The 16503-nt window shown below is 39.7% G+C and overlaps 1 protein-coding gene and 1 long non-coding RNA gene across 2 annotated transcripts in view; both read right to left on the minus strand.

Annotated features, from left to right (window-relative positions):
- The window catches only part of LOC121368604 (15-hydroxyprostaglandin dehydrogenase [NAD(+)]-like), a 12743-nt gene extending 2980 nt beyond the window's left edge, over positions 1 to 9763 (minus strand). Inside the window, exons 1-5 of the mRNA XM_041493343.1 lie at positions 9671 to 9763; positions 3761 to 3884; positions 2817 to 2923; positions 1120 to 1216; positions 450 to 526 (exon numbers count right to left, since the gene is read on the minus strand). Coding sequence (XP_041349277.1) covers positions 450 to 526; positions 1120 to 1216; positions 2817 to 2923; positions 3761 to 3884; positions 9671 to 9763 — 498 coding nt within the window. The remainder of the gene's footprint in view (positions 1 to 449; positions 527 to 1119; positions 1217 to 2816; positions 2924 to 3760; positions 3885 to 9670) is intronic.
- Positions 9764 to 12247: 2484 nt separating this feature from the next.
- On the minus strand, positions 12248 to 15840 carry LOC121367286. Its single transcript, XR_005957355.1, has 2 exons — positions 15709 to 15840; positions 12248 to 12802 (listed from the first exon to the last, which is right to left on the minus strand). It is a non-coding gene; the product is annotated as an uncharacterized LOC121367286 (long non-coding RNA).
- Positions 15841 to 16503: the final 663 nt, after the last annotated feature.

The raw sequence follows: 16503 nt of genomic DNA on the forward strand, positions 1-16503 counted from the left end.
TATATACATCCTATCGCAAAATGGTAATTTAGTTATTTTTAGGACTCTACTATGTGGACATTTTACAATTTAATTACAATTATAATTCTGACTTTATCATTTCATGATTTTAAAGTGACTAGCCTATCCTGGCAAATCAAATACAATTACAAATTAAATAACTTATTTTTGGTTTAGAATACCAGTGTCTGTATGTCCAGTGAGTTTGCAGTCGTGTTCTAATGTTTGTAGCAGATAGTTTTCTTCGTAATAAATATTTGTTTGGTACGTACGAAATTATTGGACTGTACAATCCGGTTTCAGCTACTACAAACATTGTGATGACAACAAACATTAGGACGCCAACAAACACCTTGTTTATACTGACACTGATTTTAGTTCACAAAACAGGCTCTGAACATCGTACACGTGTCAGTGGCAGCAACCTCAGGATAGTCACTTTAACTCACCGCCCAACAATTGATGAATGCTTTAATTGCAAACTTCGTCCCACTGTAAACCGGAATCGGAGGAGATGGGGACAGACCTAGAAGAAGTAGAAGAAGAACGGTGAAGTTTAACGACATCAGTAGATCACACAGATTTATTAATCATCGGCTATTGGATGTAAAACATTTTGGATTTTTTAACTCGTAGTCTTAGAAAAAACCCGCTGCAGTTTTCCATTAGTAGCAAGAAGAAAGCTTCCAACAATATATTTTCAGGTTTCGTCTAGTATTCTTTCCACATTAAGTCCGTTCACACTAAAATCACTTTCCTTGGCGGTTCACCGAGCGGCAACCGCAAAGTAAAACCTGTTTGCAATAAAATCTACAACACACCATAAATCGTCGCAACTATACAATCATAAACAGTATTTCAACGATTCGTCGCAACAATTTTAACGCCCGAATAGACATAAATGCCAATATTGCTCAAACTCATTCGAAACGACCATTTGGCTATACTCTATGTTTAGTGGTCGTACAGTGGTGTAGAAACGAGCGGATACTGCGCGGGTTTGGTGTAAACAAGTCTTTAGCGAACATTTTCATGAATAAAATTATATATGAATAGTATTACAAATAAAATAGTTACAGTGATGTCAGTTTTACTCTGGAATTTCAGAAGTAGGCCAACCTGATATTGAATTCGTACACAGTATCACTCCACCTTTACCGCCTTTATCTTTACGCATATGATCCATTGCCAAATACGTTCCATTAACAGTTCCATTCTGAAAGAAATTAATATTATTAGTTTTACACAAGTTACTACGTCGTGATCATATGTGAATGCGGGGGGGGGGGGGGGGGTGTTCTATTTTCGCGGGAGCAGAAACCAACCGTCCACAAGAAGAAGAAGAAGAAGAAGAAGAAGAAGAAGGAGAAAACGATGATGATGAAGAAGAAGAGGAAGAAAAGAAAAAAGGAAAGAAATATGGCTTTATTTTCATTTTAAAATTCCTCAGCTATATTTCGATATTTTGACACCTCCCGTCATTACTTATATCCAATTAAGGTTTATCACACTGTCCTGGATACATACCTTAGCTTTCTAATTCAAAGAGGAAGTTGTTTGCGTCAGGCCTAAATGTGAAAAAAGGGTACCGAAATGCGAACCCAGTACCTACCAGGTAGTCAGTCCAATGACTTACTTAACCACTATACAAGTGAGGTCGGCAACCCTCCCATCATTTTCGAACAGCCTTGAGTGAGACTGCGCTCTAGATGAGAATAGTAATGAACTTCTATATACATCGTATGCACAATAGGTAGAGCATGTTCAGAGGCGGACCCGTGAAAGAACAAGGGGATCCATCTTCCATAAATATATTCAAGTGCCTATGTTCTTTTCTGGCTTAAAAAAAAGAATGTTTGGGTTGCCCTTTTCACGAGTTGGTCCATGTAGCCTTCTCCCTTAGTCTCACCACAAATCCTGGATGTTTCTTTCAGGTCAGTATTATTCGTGCACAATTTATTTTAAGCACTTTCGCATAGACAAAATAGCGGACTTTTATATACCAGTCGTGGTGCACTGGTTGGGATGGGGGGGGGGGGGGGACCCCGAATCAGAGAATGGGTTCACTTAAGTGATTCAGTCTTATGACGCAGGCACCCCAGATGAGCGCGCTGCCAACTGAGCTAGATCCTACCCTCAAAGTTTGAACACACATCAAGTAAAACTCCACTTCCATATATATACATACATAGTGTGTGACCTTTAACAGGACCAGCGATTGACTTATTTATAATATTTAATAATCGACGCGTACATGAATATGCATACAATGCATGATCAGAACTAATTGGCTAGGGGCACAGATGACAACTGTACCCCCCCCAAAAAAAAAACCCCCCAAAAACAAACACAAAAACCCCCCACAAAAAACCCCAACCCAAACAACCCCCCCCCAAAAAAAAATAACCCCCAACTCCCAAACAACACTCCCCAAAAGAAAAGAAAAGAGAGAACTCCCCCAAAAAAGAAACAATGGGGGGGGTGTGTGTGTGTTGTAGCAAATGATGACAATGGCGCTATAAAGCTGTATCCTAGCCGTACGCGAGCAATGCAAGCGATTATTTTAGAAATCATTGATTTCAATTGCCGTATCCTAACCGAACGCGTGCGACGCGACATATTTATCTGTCGCGCTGTACGCGTCCGGTTAGGATAACGCAGTTGAAATCAATGCTTTCTAAAATAATCGCTTGCATCGCTCGCGTCACTCGCGTCCGGTTAGAATACAGCTTTAGGATACACCTTTGTTCTTTGCCATAGATCTAAATTTTAAAATCTTAAAACCCCCCAAATACACGCTTGAATACAAAACCTACAAAATTAATGGCTATCGTCTTTTCCCAGTGTCTCTCATGGGCGATGCCCGCGTTGTTCACCATTACATCGATCTGTCCAAATATGGTGACCGCTGATTTGAAGACGGCTGCAATGAGAAAATAAATATTCTTAGATAAATGCTGCAATCAAATGTCACTGAAAAGTAGATCTCTAACAGAGAAATGAGAGAAATAGTTTGGAGACTTTTCGAGAATATAACAACCTCTTCAGCACCATGAACAATCACTTGATAGATTGAGTTGATGAAGAGTAGTAATGGACTAAAACAAAACAGTTATGTTATTATTCACATTATAAAGTTATAAGCAGTTATAAAATGCGCACAGCTTCACATAATACGTGTTATATATGCAACCTAGATTTAAAACCACCAGGGTTGAAAAAAACGACACCACTAGAGCACATTTATTTATGAATCATCGGTTATTGGATTCAATCATTTGATAATTTTGACATATAGTCTTAGAAATGAAACCCGCTAAATTTGTTTCATTAGTAGCAAGTGATCTTTTATATGCACCATCCCACAGACAGGATAGCACATACCACGGCCTTTGATATACTAGTCGTGGTGCACTAGCTAGAACGAGAAATAGCCCAATGGGCCCACTGATGGGGATCGATCCCAAACCGACAGCGCATCAACGCCCCGCCCCCTCACCAGGGTTAAATTCACGCAATCAGAGCAGGACAAACGCTTGTAGACTGGCTTATGCGATTCACGTTAAAGTCGCTTAACCGAATGACCACGTCGAGAACCAGTCAAATTATTTGCAAAAGTAAGCACTGATTGTTACCGCTGAACGCAGATTATACACGAGACAAGACTTTATTAACATCCGGGCTGTTGGACAAGGGCGAATATATACATAAACATTTTGCAATATGCACATGGCAAGATTGTTGAACGTAATATCTATACCAGAGAACTGATCTTTGTCTCGAATGTCGAGTTTTCCAAATCTGACTCTGTCCGCTCCGTGCTTGGTCTGAATATCTGCAGTAGTTTTCTCTCCAACTGCGGAGTTCACATCAGCTATAAACACCTGTTAAGTAAATATTATATGTAGGTCCCACGTATATTATCGGTTAATTGGACATTCTTCTCTTTGTAAAAGAATGTCTCGGTGGCCGAGCTGGTATCTTAGTGGTACAAGAAGTGCGAGCGATTCGGTACCATAGGTTCAAGTCCCAGTGAGGCAAAAAAGTATTTCTTTCTCTTTTTCTAGTGCGTTAATATCAGTGTAAGAACTAGTCAAACCCGACATACATACAATACACACACACGCACACACACACACACACACACACACACACACTCACATACACTCGCACGCACGCGCACGCGTACGCACACGCACGCACACGCGCACGTACACGCACACACACACACACACACACACACACACACGTCTATGTAATAGTCAACATCGACATACATACAATATATAAAGATATTCGTACATCAATACATATTAGCCAGTGCCAGGTCTGCCCACTGCAACAGCATGGGACAATTTGCGAGGCCAGAAAGGATTTAATTATCCCCTGCGCCAGTGCCTTAATATCTATGTATGTAACAGTCAACCTTGACATACATACAATATATAGATATTCATACATCAATACATACTAGCCAGTGCCAGGTCTGCTCACTGTTTCATGCACGTAAGCGGGATCGACCGCATAGATTGTAGGCCCCATGCATGTGGTTGAGGTAAAGAACATCCCTTTTATGGATGCTTCGATAGCTCAGAGCGCATCGTGGTTAGTCTTGCAATTTGCGGGCGATTCGGTGCCACAGGTTCGAATCCCAGCAATTTGCGAGGCCAGAAAGGATTTAATTATCCCCTGCGCCAGTGCGTTAATATCTATGTATATAACAGTCAACCTCGACATACATACAATATATAGATATTCATACATCAATACATACATACGTACGTACGTACGTACATACATACATACATACATACATACATACATACAGTCGAACCTGGTCTAACGGTCATCTGTACATAACGGTCACCTGCATATAACGGTCACTATAAATACCTCCCAATGCATTTCCTTCCTTATTTGACCTGTACGTAACGGTCACCTGTCCATAACGGCCAGCGGTCACTATTTTTAACCCAAAATCACAGGTTGAACCTGCTATAACGGTTTCAAGATGATCGTCGTGAAGACGGTTTTTTTGTTTATTTTTTGTCCCTAGTTATGTCTTTACTTTTTCAATCATCTCAAAAATTATAAATTAAATGTGTTTATATGGCCATGTCTGTAGCTTTGGGTTTATTTTCCGTCAAAGTAAAGTTCCATTGTAATTCTCTGATCGTAATTGAAAAACAAACAAGCACTCAATAATGTCCGTGACACGCAGTTACTGCTTTAATGTTAGAACAGAGAATCGACGTTATTATCAAAATCTGAGAAAGGCAATTTAAGTGCACGAATGATCGCCGATATTTAGGTGTAGGACGTTCTCAGATTAATTCTATTTTAAAAAGGAAAGCTGATTTTGACAATAATGTTTCAGCCGAAAGAAAAAGGCAGAAGAAAGCAACAGGCAATGATGACATAAACAAGGTAGTGTAGGAATAGTTTTAAAATGCGACAGTTGTGATATGTTTTAATATATGGGTTCTAATTTTGAACCTGTATATAAGGGTCACCTGTCTATAACGGCCACTTTTGTCATGTCCATTGGGTAGCCGTTATATATAGGTTTGACTGTACATACATACATACATACATAAATACATACATGCATGCATGCATACATTACATACATACATGCATGCAAACATAATAGAAAGCAACATAAATCATTGTTATCATTGCTAAAAAGAGTTATCTGGGGAAATCGGATATTAAAAAAAGTTTGTTTTGTTTAACGACACCGCTAAAGCACATTGATTTATTAATCATCGGCTATTGGATATCAAACATTTAGTAATTTTTGCATATAGTCTTAGAGAGGACACTCGCTACATCTTTTATATGCACCATCCCACAGACAGGATAGCACATACCATGACTAGAACGAGAAATAGCCCAATAGGCAAATCGGATATTATGTCTTGGAGATGTGCTAGAACCCTCGTTTATTGGCTAATAATTAACATATGGACAGATGGACAGATGGACAGGCAAATACAGTCCAGTAAGAACGATATCTGGAGTGGATTAGCACTATCTCTAGTGGAGAGGGGGTACAGCGCACGCCTGATGCGCGGTCGATCTAGGATCGATCCCCGTCGGTGGGCTCATTGGGATATATCTCGTTCCAACCAGTGCTCCACAACTGGTGTCACAAAAGCTGTGGTATGTACTATCCTGTCTGTAGGATGGTGCATATAAAAATCCCTTGCTGCTAATCGAAAAGAATAGCACGTTAAGTGGCCATAGCGGGTTTCATCTCTCAATATCTGTGCGGTCCTTAATCATATGTCCGACGCCATATAACCGTAAATAAAATGTGTTGAGTGCATCGTTAAATAAAACATTTCCTTCTAGTGGAGAGGAGCACAGTCTGTAATGGTGGGAGGGGGAGGGGGAGAGAGAGGCACAATCCAGATTTTAACCTATTTATATGGAGTAAGACAAAACAAAAACAACGACAGACGGTACAAGCCACCAGGCCCATCGGGCTTGAAACAGACTGAGTCTAGAGTGGTGTAAAAACTCGGAATCAAATGGAATATAATAGCCAATGAAGTTTAGGAATCAGATTCCTTAACATTTTGTACTTTTAAAGGTTTAACGTTTTAAGCATTTTAAGTAGAATTTTAACAAAGGAAAGAATGCCGAACGGCTTTCATCTCATAAAAAAAACCCAACACAAAAACTTTTTTGTTGTTGAAAATGTTACTTTTAAATCAAAATAGAATTTAAACGTCTACCTTGGGATAAGTTTACGTATTCTCACAACGAATCCAAGACAGGAGCTCGGTTGACGTGCTTGTGTCACAGGATCGAACCTCCTCAGTGGATCCATTCAACTGATTGGGTTTTTTCTAGTTCCAACCAGTGCACCACAATTGGTCAAAGGCCGTAGTGTGTGCTTTCCTGTCTGTGGGAAAGTGCATATAAAAGATCCCTTGCTGCATTGGGAAAACATGTAGCGGGTTTCCTCTGATGACTACGTGGCAGAATTACCAAATGTTTGATAGATAGATAGACAACAATTTAACGTGTCCATATACCACTAGGGTTTCGAACACGCCCATCCAGAGTCCGACCTCCGATAAGATCGGTGGCCTGACTCGGGATGAGGGGAGGATAGAGTTGAAAATGGGAAGAATTTTGAAAATAGCTATTAGTAAAAAAGTTAATAGAATTAAAAAAATAAAAATAAATAAAAAGTTACAAGCCAAAAATAAAAAGAATTGACTGCTCGGCCGAATATTTATATAATTTGGAGCATTTTAGATGGACAGTCCAAAAATAAATAAGAGAAAGAAGAGAGGATCGGACTATTTAATAATATTAAAAAAAAGAGAATAATTTCGACATATAATTTTGAACGGAGGTCTAAAAGTTTAAAGTCCGATCTAAATGGTCCGGTCCGGGGGGGGGGGGGGGGGGGGGGGGGGGGGGGGGGGGGGGGGGGGGGGGGGGGGGGGGGGGGGGGGGGGGGGGGGGGTGAGTTTAAGGTGGGCGGAATTTGGAATACGAATTTAGTAGTTAGGTCAAAGACCTAAAGCCAAAATGAGCTCATTCATACAACTCATGTCTGGACAAAAATTTAAGTCCAAAGAACAAAATTAGACTGCTCGACCGAAAGGGTTTTAAGGTGATTTGAGCAATTTAGACGGGCTGCCAAAATAAAGTGCGTCGGACTGTTTCCAAAAAAAACACATGTTAAATTGGTTGGCGACTACGGGGACGAGATGAAGTGCTTGGCGTTGAACTGTGGCACCAGTTTCCTCCAACGGTGGGCTAGCAAGGTCTTAGCTAGCTCGACGTAATGGGCACCGGCGATGATCTTCAGTACTCTGTGGATGGTGTAGTTGTCCATGTCTTCGAAGAGTATTCCCTGTCTGTAGAGATCATCTCGGCGCGACGTCACCACAAGTCAAAACTTCCCGTCTCGTAGTTCCATGGCGTGGATGGCACACTCAACTCCGTCAGGAAACTTCTTAAAGTTGCCCTCAAGAATGCCTCCCGGCAGTGAGCTGGTGTCCGAGGTGTCCCCGACCAAGTATCGAGCGTACTGGCCCTTGATCTTGGAGATGGCTAGGCTCCAGGCGGCGTCCCTGCCCCGGGCGGTCGCGGAAGGCCGGGCCTTGGCTGGCTGGTCACTACTCGGTGGTGTGACGGCCTTCCGCTTCGCAGCAGCGCCATCCATAGGGGTCTTGGCGGAGCCCCCCGGGGGTGGGGGACTCGACGCCGACCGCCTCGAAGGGGTTGGAACGGGAGACGCACGCCGTGGAGTTTCGCAGATCGCTGTGTCCAACAGCGGCGTCGACTGGTCCGTTGGCTCAGTCTGTTCAGAGGTGTCTGCGTTGGCTGGCACTGGTTGATCGGGTCCCGGGGGTGGGGGCGGCGACGCGGTTGAGCCGCCAGTTTAGGTCCCCCCTGAGCCGTCCCTGGTGCAGGTTTCCTCTTCCTCCTTCCTCTTCCCTTCCTCTTCGTCGTGTTCGTTACCGCGTCGCCATACACCAAAGTCACGGTTGCCCGTGAGCCAATGTAAGCGACGCGGTACTCTAACAAAGAGCCGTAGCTTGCAATAAGTCCCCCCAGGTGGGGGGGGGGGGGGGGAAGGGGGGGGGGGGGGGGGGGGGGGGCAACTCGAGAGAGCAGAACGACACGTCTTTCCTCATCGAAGGCATAGCTCGGAGTGTGCCAAATGTTTGACATCCAGTTTCCGATGATTAATTAATCACTTTGCTCCAGTGGTGTCATTATACAAAACAAAATAAACAAACAGACGGGGTGAATGCGTGCAGCAGCTATGCTGCGTGTGAGATAAGATTAAACAAAGAGTTATATGTAAATAAAAATCTATAACCCCCCAAAAAACCCCAAAACAACAACAAACAAAATAAACAAAGCAAAAAAACCAAAAAACCAACAAAAAAAACCCAACAAAAGAAAAACAAACAATTACCCTACTTTCCTTTGATAAAACATTACTTAAAATGTAATATTAAAATGTTAGGCCTTTAAAATGACAAAAGTAGGAACATCCAATTATTCCACTTGATCATGTATTTCACTCAGATATATCCAAGTTCATGTTCTTTATTTGCCTTAAGTTAAAAAAACAAACTTATCAGCATAAATACATACATATAGAATCACAATATATATGCAAATATACAAATACAGGTGGAGAGTGATTTAAGAATTATCGTGGTATAGTAATAATTCTAAATATATATGTATATATTGATGTATACCAGATGGAATATGATTAATATACTAGCTAATGAAACGACAGGTTAATGGATGTCATATTTTAAGTAAGCTGCAGTAAATCGTCTCTAACTTTATTTGCCAAAACTAAATATTTTCCCAGGTTATTGATGTCTTTATTGTTTTCAGTTGTGAGCCTAAATACGCTTGGACGGCTGTGGTAACATTGTTTAATATACTTATTTCTCAAATCATTCATAGCTGGGCAAATAAGGATAAAATTATATTCGTCTTCTATATCATTAGAGTTACAAATAGTGCATTTTCTTTCAGCCCTGTCAATTTTTCTATACCTTCCGGTTTCTATATTTAATTTGTGTGCACTAATTCGGATCTTTGATATTTCTTTTAAGTAATTTATTCAGCTATGTCCCAGTTTTTATCTACACCCACATATCACCACATTTACGTTTCCTCCCTTGTTCAGCACTGCTTCTGCATAGGCCCTTCCAATTCCCTGGGCGGCGCCGGTTATAAAGAAAGCCTTTCCTGAAATATCCATTTTGTTGTCTTACTCCAGAAGAAACAATTCTTGTAGTTGTCAAGTGATTTTTGTAGACGTGGCAACAGGATTAACGTTTTACGATCGTGTGATAATCAAAGGTCATGTAACAGTGGCATAGATACGTACGGTTGTGCTATATTAAATTCCATGGGAAACAATGTTAACGTGTGTGTTGTTAGAAACAAGATAAGCAATGTATACTGACGTCAAAAAAAACCCTTTACATACATAAAATGTGAATAATTTGATAAAGAGTCTTGTTAATCAAAAGGAACCAATTCAGAAACCATCTTACAAACACTAGATGCATTTATCACGAAGTGCATTGTGAAGTTTAGATGTTGCACTTCATAATACTTTTATATCCCGCCACTGGCCCATAATCGGGGGGGGGGGGGGGGGGATCGAACAATACCCACCCCGTGCAAAAGAGAGTTCTGCGCCAAGGGTAAAATAATTCGGAATATCTCTTGTAAAAACGAAAGTATTAAGAGTAGCTGTATTCAGTTGCGCTTCAGTCTCCAAATATTCCTGTCATCCACATGACTAAATTCGAAATTTGGGCTCTGTATTCCAAGTACTTGTTGAGAAATAGTCATTTTGCTAACCGTGGTAGATGTTAAAGTTAGCTCAAAAATGACAATCGTCGTTTCCGTGCTATATGTCAAGTCCCATTAGCTCAAGAAATAATGTATATAGAAACATGAAGTTGTTAAAATGCCATTTTTGAGACAACAAAACACTGTTTTACATTCAATATCACACACATTTATTTTATTGTTTTTTTTCTCTGTCAAGTCAACCACAATGCTTCATGAGTGCTAAAATCATGAATAATTAAAAAATAAATTTCCAAAGAGAGACTTCTATATAGATAATCAAATTTGGTACACATAAACAATATACCATTAGAAAAGGCCCCTAAAACGATTTTTCCGATTTCAGAAGGATGTTGTTAATCCATTATTAATCCTCATATAGTTGTAATATTTAAGATTTACATAGCAACTGGGACGGATGTGATAGAGAAACAAGTCATATGTGTGTACACCTAATGTTATAAGACCATGTTTTTATAAGATAAAATGAAAGTTTAAACATTTTTCACTATGACAACTGAAAACCACCAGTGCCCGTATTTCCGAAGCCATCTTAGCTACGATATGTCATAAATCCGTCGTAATTGACCGCGGCGAACGTCGTAGCGTATTTTCGAAATGGTCTAAGTCCAAAATATCGTAAATACATCGTAGATCCTACGACAGGTATGAACCTGTCGTAGATTAGGAACTAATATGGCGGCTTACTTCTATTTCATAGTGCTGTTAACGATAATAACAAAGATACAGCTCCCAGTTTTGTAAACAGTTTTTAGAGATCGCACTTGACTTTTTGGTGACGATGAAGTTGTATTACCGAATCCATGCCATGCCAGAATTACCAAATGTCTGACATTCAAAAGCCGCCGATGGTTAATTAATCAATGTCCTCCAGTGGTGTCAAACAAACTTCTTCATTATGGTGTCATTTGGATTGTCCTTCAAACAGGCTCCAAATTTTATAAAATTTCGGCGAATCAGTCAGTATTGTTTTAGTCAGCTAACGTTGTATTCAGGCTTTCCTTTTACTAAATGTTATTCTAAATTGTCCGACATATACAGTCCCCCTTCTCCCTCTCATTTTAGATACTAACTTTGGCTTTGCACATAGTTTCACATGAAATGCCATTTATTTTGTAGTTCCTACATGGATAAAAGAGGAACACAGACCTTTAAATTCCACGATTAGAATTCAGGAAGTACACTTAAATGACTGTACTGCGACCCGATGTCACATACATATTAAGTACGTGTTCATATCAATGCTAATAGTGTACACTTATCAGTTGAAGCTATGAAACATAACAGGTTACTTGACCGAAATACTATACACTGGAAAGCCATGCTATAAGGCAATGCATGAAAGAAATCGAAGATCAACCAAAAAGCTTTGTTTTACAAGCATACAATTAAATTACACCCCCCCCAAAAAGCCCCCCACCCCCCAAAAAAACAAAGACCCACCCCAAAAAATAAACAGACAAAAACAAACCCACAACCTCCCTCCCCACCCCCCACCCCCCACCCCAAAGAAAACAAACCAATAACGCACTCAATTATACATTATGATACAATAACAATGACAGCTCTCAATTATTCTGTTATTGAAATAAGACGAAGGCTAAATTGGATCATAAAAAGGTTGCTTTTTATGTGTACCGTAAATCATCTAATTATTATATCACGATATTAATAGGTAGACAGTTAATGAAAAAGCAAAACAACAAAAACAAAACAAAAACAAAACAAAATAAAATAACACACACAAACACACACACACACACACACACACACACACACACACACACACACACACACACACACACAGAGAAAAAAGAAGAAGAAAAAGAAAAGAAAAACAAAACCCAAACAAACACAAAGCCTGGATATTACAATTTAATGTTGTAAAGTGTTAATAACAATAGTCATGTCAGTAATCAAGGCAGTGAAAATATGTTCTGCTATTATAGCTTTATTTTTGTAATGTTAAATGTAGATTTTTTGCAAATCTAATGTTTTTTTTCTGGTCATTTTGATGTTTGTAATGACTAAATGTATTTTATTTCAAAACAAAAAGGGACCTATCTAAATTTTTTTAGAGTTATTGACTTTACACTGTGTGTTAATAGGAATTTCACGATTTATATTATAGTACAAAGTATACGGAACATATCTGTCACAGTGACCAAGAAAAGTAGAATTTAAAAATATTAGTTCGATGTAAGTAGCCTGAAACACGCGGTCGAATTTCTAGAAGGTACACTAGCCATGCACAGTCGAAATGTTCGAGATTAGTATGGTGGCTGTGGCCCTTCCGGGGGCGAATATGCTGTGTATCCACCATTCATGCCTGCTCCCGGGGGTGGATACGCCTGGAGCGGGTACTGCATCATATCACCGCTATATTGTTGGGGTTGTGGTTGCATTTGTTGCTGACCTGAAATATCGAGTTGTTGTTTAAACATTAATCAACTTCTGTGAATTAAAACTATACTTTGATGTACTACTAAATAGATAAAAAAAAAAAATGCTTAGACACCCGTTGGTGAGAACATCTTTCGTTATTTTTGATAACACATACTGTTAACACATATACGCGTGATAACAATTTAAAGTTATACGACTGGCTGCTCCTAGGTGATGATCATCCAATGTAAAACAAGAAAAAAAAAACAGAAAGAAAGAAGCATAATCGAAATCGATTACTCTTTGACGTATAAGTCAACTTGAAATTGAGTTGTCTGGCGCATTACAAGCGCCATGCCGGCCTCGGTGGCGTCGTAGTTAGGCCATCGGTCTACAGGCTGGTAGGTACTGGGTTCGGATCCCAGTCGAGGCAGTGGATTTTTAATCCAGATACCGATTCCAAAGCCTGAGTGAGTGCTCCGCAAGGCTCAATTGGTAGGTGTAAACCACTTGCACCGACCAGTGGTCCATAACTGGTTCAACACAGGCCATGGTTTGTGCTATCCTGCCTGTGGGAAGCGCAAATAAAAGATCCCTTGCTGCCTGTCGTAAAAGATTAGCCTATGTGGCGACAGCGGGTTTCCTCTAAACAACAGTGTCAGAATGACCATATGTTTGACGTCCAATAGCCGATGATAAGATAAAAAATCAATGTGCTCTAGTGGCGTCGTTAAATAAAACAAACTTTACTTTTTACAAGCGCTAAGGCCCCAAATAAGTATCAGTTGGAAAAGACGTTTAGCGTTATTTTAAACCTGATTATTGAAGATATGTAAGAACTAGAATACTACATTCGTGTCCCTCTATCTCTCTCTCTATCTATCCAGATCTATCTATCTATCAATACATCAACTTCATCTGAACTTATTTTCCTGTTTATATCCAATTAAGGTTCATGCACGCTGTTCTGGGCACACACCTCAGCTATCTGGGCTATCTATCCAGAACAGTGGCTTAGTTGTTAATTGTTAGTGGTTAGTAAGAAAGAAGGTGTAGTGGCCTTACACCTACCCACTGAGTCGTTAAAACTCGCTCTGTGTGGGAGCCGGTGTAGCATTTAATTTGCACTCCCCAAGAATATACACTCCCCAGTCATTATTATATATATAATTTGCACTCTCCCAGTTATTATTATACGTATAATACGTACTCCCCTTGAATTATTTGCACTCCCCTAGTTATTATTTTACACTCTCCACTACTATGTTTGAATACTGAATACATTCATGGTCTCTTAAAAGATTGATAATAATTTAAGTGCTATTCAATGAATACAATCCTATCGGTCCAACCGGAAGGGTTATCTATAGCTTTCATCTCCGTCCTTCTATTTGTCCGTCTGTCACACATAAAGTTTTGTGGATAGGTTTTTTCCACAATATCTCGAGATATTGAGCTGAAATTTGGTATATAATTTTATCATATACCATTAGAGATCGAGTTTGACTTTCATAACGATTTACACATTTTGACCGAATTATGATTCTTGAACACACGGATATGGAAATTTGTTTTCCGGACCCCCCCCCCCCCCCCCCCCCCCCCATGCCATAGTGTACCATTACAGATCAAGTTTGACTTTCTTGACAATTTACTTTACATGTAGCTTTATCATATACTATTACATATCAAGTTTGACTTTCATAACTATTTACCCATTTTTGACAGAGTTATTGCCCTTGAACTTAGGGATGGGAAAATGTGTTTTACGGACTTGTGTTGTGTATAGCTTTATGATGTACTATTACATATCAAGTTTGACTTTTATAGCAATTTGCCCATTTGGTTTTACAGAGTTATAGCCCTTGAACTTAGGAGATATGAAAATATGTTTTTCAGACTTTTTTTTCAATGCCTGAAGATAATGAGATTAAATGTTGTATATAGCTTTGTGATGTACTGTTACATATCAAGTTTAACTTCCATGTCAATTTACCCATTTTAAACAGAGTTATTGCCCTAGAACTTAGAAAATACAAAAAAATTGTTGGGCCCTGTAGGGAACACATATTGCTTTAGTAGTACTCCCAGAATGCTTGTTATACATATAGTCTCCACATTCTTTATTATACACATGATTTACACACATTTCTTTTATTATACATACAACCTACAACGGAAAGTGTTGTCTAGATTATGTGTATATATAATAAACGGAGAGAGTAGATTATACGTATAATAATGAATGTAGAGTGCATATTACATATAATAATGAATGAGGAGTGTACATTATATGGATAATAAAGAACAGGAAGTGCAGATTATGTGTATATCAGTACATGTAAGGTGTAGATTATAAGTACATGCATAATAGTGAATGGAAGGAAGGAAGGAAATGTTTTATTTAACGACGCACACAACACATTTTATTTACGGTTATATGGCGTCGGACATATGGTTAAGGACCACACAAATATCGAGAGAGGAAACCCGCTGTCGCCACTTCATGGGCTACTCTTTTCGATAAGTAGCAAGGGATCTTTTATATACACCATCCCACAGACAGGGTTGCACATACCACGGCCTTTGATATACCAGTCGTGGTGCACTGGCAGAAATAGCCCAATGGGCCCACCGACGGGGATCGATCTCACACCGACCGCGCATCGATCTCACACCGACCGCGCATCGAGCGAGCGCTGTACCACTGGGCTACGTCCCGCCCCTTTACGTTTGCTTTTTCACTGAGAGTACTGTATACAGCTACATATTTATTGACAGCGACTGGGATGTGAAGGTGGACAGCGAAAGAAACTGAAAGACATGGGGAATTGCCAAATCAGGAAGAAATGAGATGGAATTCACAGGAGTAAAAGGAACGTGGGCAGTGGGATAAGAAAGAAAAAAAAGAAGAAGAAAGATATTTATTGAGATTACTTGTAGATATTACGCTGACTGTTGGTTGTATGCCGGGTTGAACAACTGTAGTAGTTTGAAGATTAGAGCGACAGCAGCAGTACTTAATAATGGTCACTGCGCAAGCCACCAGTATAATACAGCCAACAATACCGCCAGCAATTACCCATGCACTGAAAAAAAACAAAAAAACACAAACAAAAAACCAACTGGTTGTGTATATGTATCAATATATGTCTTTTTTCACTATTGCATACATACATAAATAATTTATTTAACGCACTGGCGCAGGAAATAATTAAATCCTTTTTGACCTCACAAATTATCTCATGCCGTTGGTGGGATTCGAACCTGTGGCACTGAATCGCCCACACCTTGCAGACTTGCCACGATACGTTCTCGGCTGTCTAGTAATTCTTAATTCCAAAAATGCCATGAGCAATTGTCCATTCAATGTATGTATGTATATATGTATGTATGTATATATGTATGTATGTATGTATGTATGTGTGCGTGCGTGCGTGCGTGCGTGCGTGCGTATGTATGCATGATTGTATCCACGCGTGCGGATACACTCACGTGCACGCACGCATGCACATAATTATATACACATATAGTTTCATAAGACATACCTCACCGTTCGATGGTACGAGTAGGTGTATATAGTCAAACCGCTGCTGCAGTGATCTGTAAAAAGGTGGTCATTTCGTCAGTATTGTCATTACCTCCAATGTGATAGTGACTATTTTCCTTTCATCCCATATAAGACGTTGAGATACACGCTTGATGATATATACATTGTACAGTTGTCTAGAA

The sequence above is a fragment of the Gigantopelta aegis genome, chromosome 3 (genome assembly GCF_016097555.1).
Source record: "Gigantopelta aegis isolate Gae_Host chromosome 3, Gae_host_genome, whole genome shotgun sequence".
NCBI lineage: Eukaryota > Metazoa > Mollusca > Gastropoda > Neomphalida > Peltospiridae > Gigantopelta > Gigantopelta aegis.